This window comes from Acipenser ruthenus, chromosome 48, assembly GCF_902713425.1.
Source record: "Acipenser ruthenus chromosome 48, fAciRut3.2 maternal haplotype, whole genome shotgun sequence".
Taxonomy (NCBI): domain Eukaryota; kingdom Metazoa; phylum Chordata; class Actinopteri; order Acipenseriformes; family Acipenseridae; genus Acipenser; species Acipenser ruthenus.
Window position 1 is genome coordinate 9,452,443 of NC_081236.1, and position 18,674 is coordinate 9,471,116.

Sequence of the window (18,674 nt, forward strand, 5' to 3'; positions counted from 1 at the left end):
CCCCAGTAATCAATAAAGTCCACTTTTTTTTCTTAAGATGTCAAAGGATGGGGGGGTGGAAGGCAGACTCAAAGTCAATCTATTACATTTTAAACTGTTATTTTATTCCAAATTCTGTCTCTATGTTTTGACTCTAAACAGTATTCAATCACTTTGTTAATTTCTTGTATTCTTCTTCGAAAACGTATGCGATCCCTTGCCATTTGTTCCCAAGATATTCCATTTCTAGTTTCATCAAATGAATATTCTGGTAAATGATAAACTTGAACCAATGAACTGAATCTTACCTGTGAAATAAAAGGTAAAATTAGATGACATAAAGACATAAACAATGAATTAATACGTTCCCACATTTTTCTAGTTCTTACTTTTTTCTGTTTATAGTCTTCATTGTCTTCAATATTTCGTTCCTCAGTCTCCATGTTAATGTCTGTAGTCTTTGGCCCTGTTTTCATATTTTCTTTCTTGGGGTCTTGACCCATTCCAGAATATATTGAAAATACCAAGGACTTTTAAGGGTCATTATTACAAAGGAGAGATTGTTGGAGTTCTGATTGTCTGACCAATCGAATGCATAATTTTTCTCGACATTAATCATTATTTTAACATTAAAGTTATACACCCACTTATAGGTCATATAATCATGTTTTCTTTTGTCTCCAGGGAGACTTTCCTTTCAAGGCCAAAAACTAGACTAAGAGTTTCACATCCTGTAAATAGTATCATATAAATAGATGACTCTCTTTATCAGAATTATTTCTCCTGTATGCTTTACGACAAGTAACATGTCTTGTATTAAAAAACAATTACTTTCTGGTATACAAAGAAAAATTATAACAGAATCTTCTGTATCAATCTGCAGACTGAAAGAATTTGATTCTTCTTTAATCAAGAAGACATGTCCCGGTAAATGTTTTTAATTTTAAATGAATAATACAAAAACAAATTAACATTTTTAAAATTATTGGAGATTTGTCATATGTTTTAAAGGATTTACTAAATCGCTTACTAATCTTTTTATATTGTATGAATCGTTATAAAACAAATCTTGTCAGACTATTTAAATTCTTTATTTTTGACAAAAAATTCCAAAGAATCTAGACATTAATATAAAATATTTTTGAACAAATATTAAGTTCTTCTATTATTTTAATAGACTATTTTGATTATTTTTTTTGAATATAATAAAGCAATAATATTTATAGATTTATTTAGAAAATTTTAAGGTCTATTAATATATTAAGTTTGTTTTAAATGTATTAATTTTTAATAATGTCATAAATTTAATTACATTTTATTTATTTTTTGGACCAAATGTCCATTAATATGAATAATGATTTTTAAAAATAAAATTTGTATAAAAAGTTATTTTGAAACATATTTAAATATACATATAATATTATTATTAACGTATTTCTCCAATTAAGAAACACAATTTTATATTATTTATCTTATTAATTCATTTACTTATTTTAATTTCATTTACTTATTAACATGATATTTGTTTACTTATTAACATCATATTTGTTAATTCAAATACATCTTCTGTAAAAACTTATTTTATACAATTTTATTATATAGTTTTGTTTTTTTTACCTCTTTATCTATTATTCATATAAATAAATAAATGATAAAGGAAGAGACTGGGAGAGACAGAAATAGTTTTGTCATCATTAACATTATTAGTCGTAATATTATTATTGTTATATTCTTAAATTTTTTTTAACAGACAGTCTTATTCGTCTTATTCAGAGTGACTTATAATTGTTATTATATTTCAGGTCTGAAAAGATTAAATAGAAATATGTTTTTTTTCTTTTTCTTTCTAACAGACAAAGGAAAATCTCCAAAAAAAAAGACAGAGACGCTTCTCACGAAAAGGACAGAAACGTCTCCGAGAAAAACAAATGTGTCTCCGACAAAATCAACATCAAAGACAAATTTGTCTACAACAAAATCAACATCAAAGACAAATTTGTCTTCAACAAAAAAGACAACAAAAACAAATTTGTCTCCAATAAAAAGGACAGAAACATCTTCCACAAAAACGACAGACCCGTCTCCAAGAAAAACAAATGTGTCTCCGACAAAATCAACATCAAAGACAAATTTGTCTCCAACAAAAAAGACAACAAAAACAAATTTGTCTCCAATAAAAAGGACAGAAACATCTTCCACAAAAACGACAGACCCGTCTCCAAGAAAAAGGACACAGGTGTCTTCGACAGAAAGGACAGAAAGGACAAAGGCATCTCCGAAAAAAAGGACAAAATTGACAAATAATGAACAGTCATTAAAAACTATTCAATGTCAAGTAAGAAAAACAAAGACTGACTTACCTGGCCAATATCTGAAAACAAAATCAATTTTGAAAAGTTATATAGACACTTTGTCAATTCTATTACACGGGTCAGAAAGACCTTCTTCAAATACATTGACTCCAGATGATATATATGATAGAATCGACACAATATGTTCAATGTCTTTAGTACATGTCATGTCTCTAAATTGTCATCGTCTTAATAACGCCACGACAGAATTAGACAGACTCAAAGATCTAATTAAAAATGAAACACAGACAAGAAATATGCAAATAAAAGAAATGCAGAAATTACATAAAACAATTACGTCTCTTAAATTTCAAGAAAACCATCTGATCAGACAAAATCAAACATTAAGATTGTATATAAAGAGAAAATTGCAATTGCAATTGAAACAGAAGAAAAAACTATGGCACAAAAAAAGTCGCAAATTGTCATTGACAGAAACAAAACGATCCTATCCGACTGAGACCAGAACAAATGAAACGTCGGTCATGCGATCTGAGACGAGTGAAATTGAACATGTTGCCTTTTCATCGAGGAAAGAAACAGAACTTATACAATCCTGTTCACCTGAGACCAGTAAACTTACCTTTCCATCGACTGAAGAAACAACAGTCACTCAATCTTCCTCGACTGAGACATTCACAAGCCACAAATTTACCTTTCCATCGACTGAAGAGACAGAATTCGTGCGATCCTACTCGCCTGACAAGACAAACACAAATAAATGTACCTTTTCATCGAATGAAGAAAGAACAGTCATGAAATGTTCCTTGTCGGAAACCATATTAACAGGCCAACAATTTACTTTTCCATCGACTGAAGAAACAGGACTCTGTCGACCGCCAGAAACAAAACGATCGTATCCAACTGAGACCAGTGCAAATGAAACAACAGTCATACGATCCTACTTGCCTGAGACTATTATAGGTCAACAATTTATGTTTTCATCGAGTGAAATTGAACATATTGCCTTTTCATCGAATGAAAAAACAGAACTTGGGCAATCCTGTATGCCTGAGACCAGTAAGTTTACCTTTCCATCGACTGAAAAAACAACAGTCATTCAATCTTCCTCGACTGAGACATTCACAAGTCAACAATTTACGTTTCCATCGACTGAAGAGACAGAATTCGTGCGATCCTACTCGCCTGACAAGACAAACACAAATAAATGTACCTTTTCATCGAATGAAGAAAGAACAGTCATGAGATCTTCCTTGCCGGAAACCATATTAACAGGCCAACAATTTACTTTTCCATCGACTGAAGAAACAGGACTCTGTCGACCTGACATCACAGTCACAATGACAGGTAAACAAATCTTTCCATCTAGTGAAAAAAGTCAATCACAGTCTCAGAACGTCTCCACGATGTATTTTGATTTTGATGCCTCTGTTGACTTTTTTACCGACCTGCCAAGTCTTGCCGACGTAACACCCATAGACTATTTTTTTAATGATTTGACGACACCCAGTGATTTTCAGGTCCAAGTCCCATCACGAAAAACTAATAATACTTACATACATTTTCTATCAGTCTACAAAAACATTGGACAATTTACTCCACCAGAAGACTGTAAAACACTATATAACATAGTCAAAAACAATCATGCCTGTCAGACATTTTTTGAATTATTTACATTTCTTAAATTTAGACATATAAAGTCAAATCAATGCATCTTTTGTCTTCTTTTAGGTGACATATGTATACACGTTTGTCAGAATTGTCACAATAGACATGAGACAATTGGTTTAAATCCAATCATGTTTCCTTGTTATCGGTGCAAAATCTGCACGAATCCACATAATATGTGGGAATGTATCCATGGACTGTCCTAAAATAGTCTGACATTTGTAAATAATATAAATAATAATATGAACAAAAAATATTTTTATATATTTAATTATCTGTCCTATTAATCATTTGTCATGGCAGGACCTTAATTATAGACCAATAAACAGACTACTGTATAATATTGTTTCCATGTAATATGTTTTGATTGTTCAATCCTATTAATCATTTGTAAATAAATGTGAAAAACATTTGCTTTTTGTTTTTTTCAATGTATGTTTTGATTGTTAAAAAGTTGAATTATTATTAAAGGTTCATTCTTCCAATAATTTGTTTGTCTTTTTTTTGGTGAAATGTAAAAGTGAGTGAAATAAATATGAATTGCGATTCTGATACAATAAGGACAATTGAAAGAAAAAAATATAATATTTTTGACTTAATGGCAATTTTTAGATAACATGTCAAATACAAAATTTATAATTTCAGTTTTCACAGAAGATATATTTCCACATGGTTGTCCTGGACTAGTCAAGGTCACCCAATTTATAACCATATTAGACTCTTTTTCATTAAAATAGACAGATATTCAGTTTTTCAAGTGACTTCTGTGTATTATTGGTAATTGTGGAAACGCATAGACCACAGACAGACATATAGGAAATTAAATTATGTTTTATTGAAAATGCCAGTATATTTTATTATTATTATTATTTATTTCTTAACAGACGCCCTTATCCAGGGCGACTTACAATCGCAACTAAATACAAATACATTCAATTTTGTCTCTTTCTCTCTCTTTCTCTTTGTCTCAAATTGACATGAAAATTAAAACAATTATATTTATATTATTAACATCTATTCTCAGAAATCTGAAATTCATCGGTATTTAACAGACATGGAAAACAGACAGACAGGCACATTGTGTCGTGACCTCACAAATAAATAATATTTTTACGTTTTAACCAGATCGTCCAAGATTTTGGATACCTAATATTAAAGATTTCCAAAATATAATATAATTGTAAAATACAGATAGAAATACTAAAACAAATTATATATATGAGACCTGCGAGTCCTTTTATTGATTTTCAGAAAAGATATTATAGAAATGAAACATTCTGGAATGTTAAAAAAAAAAAAAATATTGATATTTTATAACAATTGTAAGTCTTCTTGGATCAACATGACTTTAACCGTTTGACAAAATATTACATATATGTGAAATTTCAATAAACCAAATACATGACATTAAAAAATAGTATTTAAACGAGATTTAACAATACGTATTTGTCCAAAGTCTTTACACAAGACCCCATTACAGACTTCCTCCTTCCAATTTCTCATGTCATCAGCAATATAAAAATAGTCCCGATCTTTATAAGACCAATGAAAAGTAACATAAAAATTATCATACTGACATTTGTATTTTTAACGTGAAAAAAAATGTACAAATCCTTCCCAACTTCCGTTCTTCAAGATCCACTCTCGTTTTTCCCCAGTTAAAAAGTCGCTGAATTTCTCGGCCAGTCTTCTTATGTCATGTTCCAGCGCATTCTCTTTCAGATAATTGACAAATACTGTCCCGAACGCCAATAAAGTCACTATACGACCCCAATTTGTAATGCCATCTTTAAACATATTTTCTGCCACGTCTTGAACAAAATCCACACCTGTTCCTTGTCCCATGCGAAGTTTACAGAGCATTTCATTGAATTCAGATTGATGTTTTTCAATCACGATATTGGCTATTCGTTTGAGGGTCAACAAGGCCTTGTTTTCATGTCTGTCTTCAGAAGTATTATAATACGGAAGACCCGTCAAATATTCAGAAATGAGATTTTTGCTTGTCTGTTCGAATGGTCCGTTCAATTCAGACTGGGAAGGACATAAAAGACTCATCTTTGTTACTTTTGGCAAACCTAGGTGTTGCCTGTTTATATAGCCAAACACACAGAAGATGGGGAGGAGGATGTTATGTTAGTATGTAATTTTATAACATAAAAGTAGGATTTTTTCAATACAGTCAGATATTTTTATTATAATGACTCTGTTTAATTGAAACTTACAAATTCTGGAAATTTATAAAAGTTTCCAAGTGTCTCATGTATTATGTCTAAAATGGAAATTCCCTTTCAGCCGGAAAATCCCTTTGGGGGCTGAATGTCTCTCTCTCTCTATATATAGTCATTTGAAATTCAACTAGAATTAAGACCAACATTGAGAGAAGGATTTAATGACTCACGATATGGACTTTCACAAAAAAGTAAGTATATTTGATTTATTTTCTTTTGATAATATGATTTGTATTTATGTATATGTAATCTTATTTTAAAACTATATTTTTGTAATTATTTATTTATACATAGAAATATTTAAACGAGTCATTAAAAATATATTTTTATTTGAATGACCTTCAATCTGTTTGGTTGTGACATTTCTATTTATTTATTTGTGGACAATTCTTTTTTTTTTTTTAGAAGAAAAGAATAGTTAATCATTGTGTTTTTTGTCCGGTTTCCATAGAATTATTGTTAAATGTAAATTTTGTTTACGTTTAGATTTGTTATATATACAAATTAATCCACTAAATGACACTCATATTTCACATTTTGAAACTTGGTAAAATGTCAATTTCAGTGGAATTAAGTTTAATTAAGTAGATTTTAACATTTTGTCAGTGAAAATAAATGTCTATAAATAGACGAATTCAAGGTCATTATAATAAAAATATTTGACTGTATTGAAAAAATCCTACGTTTATGTTATAAAATATGTTTCTTGTGTCACCTGTGGACAGAATTATAAATATTTAAATAAGTCATTAAAAATATATTTTTATTTGAATGACATTCAATCTGTTTATCTGTGGACATTTCTTTTTTTTTCTGGCAAAATCTCAAGAATAAAAGTAAATACCTTATAATGACCTTAAATCTATTTATTTGTGGATATTTCTTTTTTTTTTACAAGAAAAAAATAGTTAATCATTGTCTTTTTTGACTTGTTTCCATAAAAATACTATTAAATGTAAAATTTGTTTAATTTTCCATTTGTTATATAAACAGACTCATCCACTAAATGACACTCGTATTACACATTTTGAAACTTGTTAAAATGTGAATCTCAGTGGAATTAAATTTAAGTAGATTCTAGGCATTTTGCCAGTGAATAACGTTTGTTCTGTTTTCTGTGGACAAAGTTATAATAATATCCAACATTGACATTTTATTAATAACATTATGAAAAAATAGTCTCTGAATTTTTGTTTTTTCTCATTAGTTATTTGTGTGTCTGTATATATATGTGTGTCTAGAGTCCAGAGAAGAGTCTTCTTAGCCAGTTTATAAGTATTGATTTTATTAAATGACAAAACTTACTTATCTTACATAGAAACATACAAGTCTACAGACCTGTCAATGTAATGTTTGTGATTGTGACACGTCAACTATGTCTGACCAAGGGCCAGATTCTGGCAAGACATTCCACACACATATACACAGAAAAGAACAAACACTTCTTACAAAAACGACAGTGATCAACTTATCTTTCCACAAACAAACACACACCAAGTAAAAAAATGACTTTGTTTTTTTTTCTGTCTGTCCTGATGTAGTTACTGTATTATTTGGTCCTATTAATTCTTTATATTTTCTGAAACATATGCCTGTTTTGTTTTTCTCCATCTTTACTAAGTTTCAATCCCAAGTGTCCATTGATTGAAATCCTGAAATGACGTAAAACTGTCATTTGCATCATTAGGGTTAAAACAGATGGAGTCAGGGAATTTTGGACTGTCTGGAGACACTGTAAATATTCAGGGTTATAGGGTCAGTTTCAGCGTATCAAATTTAGTCCACTTAGTGGCCCTGAATATCATAATTGTCTTCCCGCGATGATAACACTGTAGGCTCGTCAGGACATGTTGTATATGTGACTAATAAGTCGCTACTTATGGTGGTCTTTGAATTTTTGTATTTTTTTTTTTACTAAATTTAGACTAATTATTAATAATTAACACTAAACTTAATACTGTTCGATTTTGTATTGGCAGACTATTAAGAAAATAATGATTTCATTTCAGGTGATGCATCCAGGTCGGACTCTGGACTATAAAAGACTGATCTCTTTATTATATGTGATACTTTTGACTCAGAGTAAGTTACTGAACAATCCACAATGCAATGTACACGCAGTGTTTGACGTGTTGTAACGATTACCTGTATGTTATGTAGTGATAGGAATTAAGTTGTAACTGGTTCGACTTCCACTAAGCAAATGAGGCAAGTGGTGTCATGAACTAAAGGTTCATTTGAAGCATTATACGTGACCTGTGAGTATTCCTGCAAGGAAAACTTTGAAGTTTTAGGCAATAACGAAATGTAATTAGTTTCCAGTTTACAGCACAGTACTCACAGTGTGCCATTTCAGGAAAGCCGAAAAGAACTGTTTTCTGCAATATTTTTAATGCACAAAATTATAAAGTTAGTCTGAAGTTGCCTCCCCCCTCCCTCCCTCCCTCTGTTTCTGTGGAGCTATACTATGTTTCCCCGTGTCTCTCTGCTCTCAGGATTGTTGGCACAGCTCGCTCCCGGACCTTGGCGCAACGCCCAGAATGCTATTTGTGAGCTAAGTTCAGTTCCTGTGAAAGGGGGGGAAGGGGGGAGGGGAGAGCCAGTTTGACAAACTGAACTGACAGATAATAATAAATGGATGTGTCTGGCGGAGGATATTTAAGAAACTATTTTATTAATTACAGTGTATGTCCACCTACAACACACTGGAGCGCAAACACTAACCTGTCTCCAAGGGAATAGATGAGCTACATCTGTAAGAAATACCTTGCAGCACAATTAGTGTTTCTATATCTACAAGGTCGGTGTTGTAGGGGGGGGCAGGTTAATCGCTCCAAGCGCACTTGGAGATTAGACATGTATACTAAAGCCACAGGATTACAGCACACTTCTTAGTTTACTTTGGCTGAAATTGCTGTGTAACGAGAGGCTTACATTGTTTCTTCCACCAGCTTATGATGCAGTTATAGTGCCCCGGTCTCCAGTGACATCACTTCCTGGCAGCGATGTCACTCTCAGCTGCTCTTTCTCCTATAAAGCGGGGGCTGATCTCGGGAAAGTGGTGGCTACCTGGCAACGCCCTCCTGCCGATCATGTCGTCCACAGTTTCTATTACGGTCGAGACCAGTTGGGTCTGCAGAATGAAACCTACAAGAATCGGACCCAGCTGTTCCCAGAGCAGTTCAGTGTGGGGAACGCCTCCCTCAGACTGAAACTGGTGCGGTTTGAGGACGAGGGCTGGTACACCTGCGCTGTCACCAACCAAGTGGAGAACACCAGGGGAGACGTGCGCCTCATAGTGGCAGGTAAGAGGTGTTTTGAAGACATAATTTAGGGTGTAACTTCACATATTTATATCTTTAAGGAGACTGTACCTAAATTATTTAATACATCTTACGTGATATAGACTTCTAGTCACAATAAATATAATAAACAATTCATTCCCTGTATTCCCAGCTCCATACAGTGAGCCTCATATACACATTGACATCATGGAGGGTCGTGACCAATATACTTTGACCCTCTACTCGAGAGGGTACCCCAGCGCTACAGTGCAGTGGCTGAATGAGACAGGATGTGACATCACAGAACGCAGCAGGACTAGCCAATCCCTGGACAGCAGAGGCCTGGTGGAGCTCAGGAGTCAGATGCTAGAGCAGAGAGATAAGAACGCATCTTACACCTTCATCCTCAACAACACAAAACTGGATCAGATTATAAGGAGAAGCTTTTCTGTTACAATAAATACAGGTGAGAAACCACACTGGCTAGTGCCTTCATATTGCACAGCATCCCATTAGCGGTACTGTTTAATAATTCCTATTAAACTATGTTTTTCAAACACATAGAGTGTAGAGAGTTGTGTGAAATTCAAGCTGACATCTGCTTGTATTGTGCTTCTAATGATAATAGTAATGTGATTGACAGGTTCAGAGAGGTCCGCTGCTCCGATTGCTAGAAGTCATCTTCTTTTACTCATACCCGTCCTACTGCTAATGTTGACAACAACAGCGCTGATAGCCTTGAAACGAGCTGGAGAGAAGAGTCGTGCTGGGAGCTCATCTTAATACTTTATAACTGGCATGATGAATAAAATAATCTTATAAAAGCCAGTTTGTCTGAGCCTCTCTCTGTGTCTCTGTCCATATATCGCACAACCCTGTTAGGATGAGTTTTCCCTCGATTTGAGGGTTTTACAGTTCAAAATTAGTGAAAGGAAAAGTATGTATATTTTAGAATAAGTCATTACCAGGGTTTGTTTTGTTAATATGTTTTACCACACCTCTCTGTGCTTTACAATGCTTCCCTGTGTTTTACTAGACATTTCTGAATGCTTCCCTGTGTTTTACCAGACCTCTGTGCTTTACAATGCTTCCTTATACTTTACCAGACCTCTCTGTGCTTTATAATCTTTATAATACTTCCCTGTGCTTTACCAGACCTCTCTGTGCTTTACAATGCTTCCCTATGCTTTACCAGACCTCTCTGTGCTTTACAATGCCTCCCTGTACTTTACCAGACCTATCTGTAACAGATTAATTAAAACGTGTAACAAGGGTGCCATCTAGTGGATATATGTGTGAATAGGTCTTGTTGACAATGTAAAAAAAAAAACAAGTTTTATGGGTTTGAAGCCCATCTGCTTTGAATGTGTTTGAAGCCCATCTGCTTTGAATGTAGTTGTACAGCTGGCATGTTGCTGCTTGGTTTGATGAGGGCTGGTACACCTGCGCTGTCACCAACCAAATGGAGAACACCAGGGGAGTCGTGCGCCTCGTAGTAGCAGGTAAGAGGTGTTCTGAAGACATAATTTAGGGTGTAACTTCACATATTTACATCTTTAAGGTGACTGTACCTAAATTATTTAATACATCTTACCTGATATAGACTTCTAGTCACGATAAATATATTGAACGATTCATTCCCTGTATTCCCAGCTCCATACAGTGAGTCTCAAATACACATTGACATCATGGAGGGTCGTGACCAATATACTTTGACCCTCTACTCGAGAGGGTACCCCAGCGCTACAGTGCAGTGGCTGAATGAGACAGGATGTGACATCACAGAGTGCAGCAGGACTAGCCAATCCCTGGACAGCAGAGGCCTGGTGGAGCTCAGGAGTCAGATGCTAGAGCAGAGAGGTGAGAACGCATCTTACACCTTCATCCTCAACAACACAAAACTGGATCAGGTTATAAGGAGAAGCTTTTCTGTTACAAAAAACACAGGTGAGAAACCACATCGGCTAGCGCCTTCATATTGCACAGCATCCCATTAGTTGTACTGTTTAATAATTCCTATTAAATTATGTTTTTCATTATTAAACACATAGAGTGTAAAGAGTTGTGTGAAATTCAAGCTGAATTTTATATGAGCAGACCACATATACAAAACAAACCCTGGTAATACATATGATTTTCCTTTCACTAATTCTGAACTGTAAACCCTCAAATCAAGGGAAAACTCATCCTAACAGTGTTGTGCGATATATGGAAAGAGACACAGAGAGAGGCTCAGACAAACTGGCTTTTATAAGATTATTTTATTCATCATGCCAGTTGTAAAGTATTAAGATGAGCTCCCAGCACGGCTCTTCCCTCCAGCTCGTTTCAAGGCTATCAGCGCTGTTGTTGTCAACATTAGCAGTAGGACGGGTATGAGTAAAAGAAGATGACTTCTAGCAATCGGAGCAGCGGACCTCTCTGAACCTGTCAATCACATTACTATTATCATTAGAAGCACAGTACAAGCAGATGTCATAACAGATTAAATAGAATAAGTCATTACCAGGGTTTGTTTTGTATGTGTGGTTCATATAACAGATTAATTAAAACGTGTAACAAGAGTGCCATCTAGTGGATATATGTGTGAATAGGTCTTCCCTGTATTCCCAGCTCCATACAGTGAGTCTCAAATACACATTGACATCATGGACAGGTGGGCAGCAGTGTGGCGTAGTGGTTAGGGCTCTGGACTCTTGACCGGAGGGTTGTGGGTTCAATCCCTGGTAGGGGACAATGCTGCTGTACCCTTGAGCAAGGTACTTTACCTAAATTGCTCCAGTAAAAACCCAACTGTATAAATGGGTAATTGTATGTAAAAATAATGTTGTCAACATTAGCAGTAGGACGGGTATGAGTAAAAGAAGATGACTTCTAGCAATCGGAGCAGCGGACCTCTCTGAACCTGTCAATCACATTACTATTATCATTAGAAGCACAGTACAAGCAGATGTCATAACAGATTAAATAGAATAAGTCATTACCAGGGTTTGTTTTGTATGTGTGGTTCATATAACAGATTAATTAAAACGTGTAACAAGAGTGCCATCTAGTGGATATATGTGTGAATAGGTCTTCCCTGTATTCCCAGCTCCATACAGTGAGTCTCAAATACACATTGACATCATGGACAGGTGGGCAGCAGTGTGGCGTAGTGGTTAGGGCTCTGGACTCTTGACCGGAGGGTTGTGGGTTCAATCCCTGGTAGGGGACAATGCTGCTGTACCCTTGAGCAAGGTACTTTACCTAAATTGCTCCAGTAAAAACCCAACTGTATAAATGGGTAATTGTATGTAAAAATAATGTGATATCTTGTAACAATTGTAAGTCGCCCTGGATAAGGGCGTCTGTTAAGAAATAAATAATAATAATAATAATAATGGAGGGTCGTGACCAATATACTTTGACTCTCTACTCGAGAGGGTACCCCAGCGCTACAGTGCAGTGGCTGAATGAGACAGGATGTGACATCACAGAGCGCAGCAGGACTAGCCAATCCCTGGACAGCAGAGGCCTGGTGGAGCTCAGGAGTCAGATGCTAGAGCAGAGAGATGAGAACGCATCCTACACCTTCATCATCAACAACACAAAACTGGATCAGGTTATAAGAAGAAGCTTTTCTGTTATAAAAAACACAGGTGAGAAACCACACCGGCTAGCGCCTTCATATTGCACAGCATCCCATTAGCTGTACTGTTTAATAATTCCTATTTTTTTAAACACATAGAGTGTAGAGAGTTGTGTGAAATTCAAGCTGATATCTGCTTGTATTGTGCTTCTAATGATAATAGTAATGTAATTGACAGGTTCAGAGAGGTCCGCTGCTCCGATTGCTAGAAGTCATCTTCTTTTACTCATACCCGTCCTACTGCTAATGTTGACAACAACAGCGCTGATAGCCTTGAAACGAGCTGGAGGGAAGAGCCGTGCTGGGAGCTCATCCTAATACTTTACAACTGGCATGATGAATAAAATAATCTTATAAAAGCCAGTTTGTCTGAGCATCTCTCTGTGTCTGTCCATATATCGCACAACCCTGTTAGGATGAGTTTTCCCTCGATTTGAGGGTTTTACAGGTATGTATATTTTAGAATAAGTCATTACCAGGGTTTGTTTTGTTAATATGTTTTACCACACCTCTCTGTGCTTTACAATGCTTCCCTGTGTTTTAACAGACCTTTCTGTGCTTTATGTGGTCTGCTCATATAGCAGATTAATTAATTAAAACGTGTAACAAAAGTGCCATCTAGTGGATATACATGTGAATAGGTCTTCTATGTATATTGTATGTATAACAATGTATATACATTGACAATGTAAAAAAACAAATATAGTTTATTGAGCATATTACATACATGCAAATCAAACTTAATATTTTTACATGAGATTAATTAAAATAGTCTAATGTTTACATTAATTTTACCAATAAACCTTTACAAATGTGTTTTCTTTATTTAAACAGATCAGACAGATTTGATTTTTTGTTTTTTCCTCACAACATATGGTGCAGAACAGATGTCCACAACGTAGTCCCACGAGCCTGACCTTTCTTTTTTCTGGCTCACACACCAAACAGTATGGAAGATCGTCTGGTTTGTCACTTTGGGTCCTGTTTCTGAATCGGACGTACATGTGTTTCAATAGGTAGAAAAGTAGGTTTTGTTTTCGCTCGTCTACCGCATCACAGATTATACGTCTGATTGACTGGTCTTCTCCGGGTAGTTCACAATTTATAACGTGTTGTCTGATAGTAGGATTCATGGGTAGAGCAGGATTTGTGGTGTAAAATGTGTATGAAGCTGTCACCAGGTGTCTGATGTGAAACTCGTCGAATCTGCTAAAGTTCATGAAACGCATCCACACAGCCAAACCTCCCTGGATTCTTTTCTCTAACAAGTCTGTCGCTATTACATAAGATAACCGATGGTATATTTGTGATGTTTCACATTGCAGTTCCAGTTCCAGTTCCACGATTAAGTTTGAGATCGCATCATCAGCCACACATGGTTTTTCCATTATCCGTTGAATGGTATGATGTACTGAATCACTGACCTTGTCTGGCAGGGTAAATCCCATTTTGATGTATGGTACAGCATCTATCGTTGTTTTGCATATTGAGTCCATTTCACGCAGATTCTGGTGAAACGTGATGACATTTGAAACCGACATTTGATGTTCGTCCATTATGGAAATAATGTCATCTGCCTTTGTCTTGCAGAAAGGACATATGTAGTATATTTTAGTATGATCAGCAGCGTCCATGTAAAATATTCTATCGTAACAGTCCGTACAGACACAGTGTCCGCAAGGCTGATATAGTCTTTGGACTGTGTTAATATAACAAATACGGCAGGGCAGGGAAGATATTCGCTGTTTAGACTCGCGTGTCTTGTCTGCAGAACAACAAAAATGGCCAGAAAAGCGATAGACCATGTATTTCGCCATGAGTTCAATACAGTGTGTTAGATTACAGTTTTCGCCAAAGTAAAAGTAACAGTTACGGAGTTGTTCGTGATTTGCTCCACAGAAGCGAATTTTAGATAACTCCAGACATTGGTCAAGATCATGAGACGAAAGTTTGGGAGTATGAAATTTCCAGTACGTGTCTGTAATTGTCAGAGCGTGATCAGTCTCCATATTGTCATTGATGTCCATCAACTTAAGAAACATGAAGAGATGAGTCAGTCTTTCTTCAACGTTGGGTCCAAAACGGTTTGGTGTTTTATTCAGATCAACTGTCCGTGCGTAGTACAGTGTCTCCATAGTCTCCATACACAATCTGTATTCTTTTCTATCTTGTTTATTACAAACAGGTGGTAGTTTTAAAGATAAGTCTTGACATATTTTCTTCTTGAAACTAGGCCCTGTTAGTTGCCGTATGATCTGGACATCACGGATAAGTGTATGTTCATTTGGTGTAAGGTTGACCTTGTGTAATGGCAACCAAGAGAATTTGATGTACTGCATGGTTGGATTTGGTGGGTTACAACAGTGCCTTGTGCTTTTATAATGTTCTCAGATGGGAGGGAAACAAAATTAGACATACACACACCCATAACCACAGTAAAAACAAATTTAGACATACACACACCCATAACCACAGTAAAAGAACCTTGGGACAATCAACATTAGACCATCCTATCAATCATCACAGATCAATGCACATATAATACTTTATTTTTTTTTACTGTCACGATAATCAACAAAGTTCCGAAGATCCCTACAACGATTCCAACACGACTAGGAACATCTTTTACTATCTTACGTATTCTCTCAATTGTAAGTCGCCCTGGATCTCTCGTCTGCTCTCCTCTACTCTACTCTCTCCGGAGGCGAACGCAAGCGTTCGGGCAAATCTCGACTAGTCGGTTTGGACTGTGAATTTCGAAGTCGAATGTTTCTCTCTCTCTCTCTCTCTCTCTCTCTCTCTCTCTCTCTCTCGTGTCTAAGTCTCGTGTCTCTCGTCTTTCTCTGCTCTCCTCTACTCTCCTCTCTCCGAAGGCGAACGCAAACGTTCGGGCAAATCTCGACTGACCTGTTTGTACTCGGTGAATTCGAAGTCGAATGTTTCGAACAGGTTTACAAACAGGTCAGTCGAGATTTGCCCGAACGTTTGCGTTCGCCTTCGGAGAAAGGAGAGTAGAGGAGAGCAGAGAGAGACGAGAGACACTCTCTCTGCTCTCCTCTCTCCGAAGGCGAACGCAAGCGTTCGGGCAAATCTTGACTAGTCGGTTTGGACTGTGAATTTCGAAGTCGAATGTTTCTCTCTCTCTCTCTCTCTCTCTCTCTCTCTCTCTCCTCTCTCTCTCGTGTCTAAGTCTCGTGTCTCTCGTCTCTCTCTGCTCTCCTCTGCTCTCCTCTCTCCGAAGGCGAACGCAAACGTTCGGGCAAATCTCGACTGACCTGTTTGTACTCTGTGAATTTAGTCGAATGTTTCGAACAGGTTTACAAACAGGTCAGTCGAGATTTGCCCGAACGTTTGCGTTCGCCTTCGGAGAGAGGAGAGCAGAGAGAGAAGCAAAGGTCGCTAAAGCTGTTCGAAACATTCGACCGAGTACAAACAGGTCAGTCGAGATTTGCCCGAACGTTTGCGTTCGCCTTCGGAGAGAGGAGAGCAGAGAGAGACGAGAGACACTCTCTCTGCTCTCCTCTCTCCGAAGGCGAACGCAAGCGTTCGGGCAAATCTCGACTGACCTGTTTGTACTCGGTGAATTTCGAAGTCGAATGTTTCGAACAGGTTTACAAACAGGTCAGTCGAGATTTGCCCGAACGTTTGCGTTCGCCTTCGGAGAGAGGAGAGTAGAGGAGAGCAGAGAGAGACGAGAGAGACACTCTCTCTGCTCTCCTCTACCAAAAGGTGTCACATGTTACACTGTTAATGTAACAAGACAACCCCCCCCGACCCCCCTAACACACAGAGGATGGGGAGGAGGATGTTATGTAGTTATTCATTCTACATAACATCCTCCTCCCCATCCTCTGTGTGTTTGGCTATATAAGCAGGCAATACCTAGGTTTGTCAAAAGTAACAAAGATGAGTCTGTACTGTCCTTCCCAGTATGAATTGAACGGACCATTCGAGCAGACAACCAGAGATCTCATTTCTGATTATTTGACGGGTCTTCCGTATTATAACACTTCTGAAGACAGGCATCAAAACAAGCCGCTGGTGACCCTCAAACGGTTAACCAATACTGTGATTGAAAAACATCAATCTGAATTCAATGAAATGCTCTGTAAAGTTCGCATGGGACAGGGAACACATGTGGACTTTGTTCAAGACGTGGCAGAAAATCTGTTCAGTGACGGGGTCACAAATTGGTCTCGTGTGGTGACCTTATTGGCATTCGGGACAGTAGTAGTCAAACATCTGAAAGACAACGGTCTGGAACATGACATAGAAAGACTGGGGGAGAAAATCAGCGACTTTCTGATACGAGAAAAACGAGAATGGATCTTGAAGAACGGAGGTTGGCAAGGATTTGTGGATTTTTTCCACATTAAAGATCCAGATCCCAGTGTGATAATCTTCATGTTGATCTTCATTGGTCTTGTAAAGATCGGCGCTATCATCATGTTCCTGATGAGATGAGAGACTGGAACCAGGAAGCGTGTGATGGGAGGACTCTTGTCTAAAGACTTTGGACAAATACGTATTGTTTTCTCATGTATGACACCTTGATCCAAGATGACTTACAATTGTTATAAGGTATCAATATTTTCTTTTTTTCCAGAATGTTCCATTTGTATAATATATCTCTTCTGAATTAAATTACGTTTTATTGAAAATTGCAGTTCACATATATGTAATATGGTCTTGTCAAACAGCTAAAGCCTTATGTTTACCAAGACACCTTGATCCAAGATGACTTACAATTGTTATAAAGTATCAACATTTTCTTTTTTTCCAGAATGTTTCATTTGTATAATATCTCTTCTGAATTAAATTACGTTTTATTGAAAATTGCAGTTCACATATATGTAATGGTCTTGTCAAACAACTAAAGCCTTATGTTACCAAGACACCTTGATCCAAGATGACTTACAATTGTTATAAAGTATCAACATTTTCTTTTTTTCCAGAATGTTTCATTTGTATAATATCTCTTCTGAATTAAATTACGTTTTTATTGAAAATTGCAGTATATTTTGTCTTCATTTCCAAAACATTCCGAGTTGTTTGCCTCTCAAATCTACTTCATCTAATATTTTCTTTTTTTAGTATGACCAACTCAAATGGTTATCCAGTAAGACCACCAATGACTTCCAACTCAAATGGTTATTCAGTAAGACCACCAAAACACACAACATTTCATTAGACCCTCTTCCAGAACCACCCTTTGAACAGGTATGTGTATTCTAATGAATATACCTTATTCTAATGAATATACCTTATTCTATATTAATGTAATGGAATAGCTCTCTCTCCTCATTCCCTCTCCCTCTTTTTCCTCTCTTTCCCTGTATCTCCTGTCTTTGTATTGGCGGGTTTATTTTATATCTTCCTTTGTTTGACAGATTTTTCTTTTGTTGAATGTGTCCACCTCCATTCATTTTACAAAATGAAAAAAAACAGCCTGTGTATCCTATAGTCAACCATCACCCGATGTATGGACAGGTGGACTTAGTGGAAATGACAGAGATGATCTGATCTGTAAAACAGTTTCACATTTCTAATACCAATTATCCATGCAAACTTA

General features: G+C 36.2%; 1 protein-coding gene across 1 annotated transcript; it reads left to right on the forward strand.

Annotated features, from left to right (window-relative positions):
• Nucleotides 1-6,318: 6,318 nt before the first annotated feature.
• Nucleotides 6,319-10,450, forward strand: LOC117972103 (CD276 antigen-like). Its single transcript, XM_034920391.2, has 5 exons — nt 6,319-6,381; nt 8,200-8,272; nt 9,142-9,495; nt 9,647-9,940; nt 10,118-10,450. The coding sequence occupies exons 1-5, from the start codon at nt 6,352-6,354 to the stop codon at nt 10,255-10,257; spliced, it is 891 nt and encodes a 296-aa protein (XP_034776282.2). The 5' UTR covers nt 6,319-6,351; the 3' UTR covers nt 10,258-10,450.
• Nucleotides 10,451-18,674: the final 8,224 nt, after the last annotated feature.

What these genes read in the sequence shown, in the direction of transcription:
- LOC117972103 (XM_034920391.2), top strand. Translation starts at nt 6,352, where the DNA reads ATGACTCACGATATGGACTTTCACAAAAAA. An exon ending in TGTGATACTTTTGACTCAGA is followed by an intron (nt 8,273 to 9,141) that starts GTAAGTTACTGA and finishes TTCTTCCACCAG; the next exon opens with CTTATGATGCAGTTATAGTG. An exon ending in TTCTGTTACAATAAATACAG is followed by an intron (nt 9,941 to 10,117) that starts GTGAGAAACCAC and finishes TGTGATTGACAG; the next exon opens with GTTCAGAGAGGTCCGCTGCT.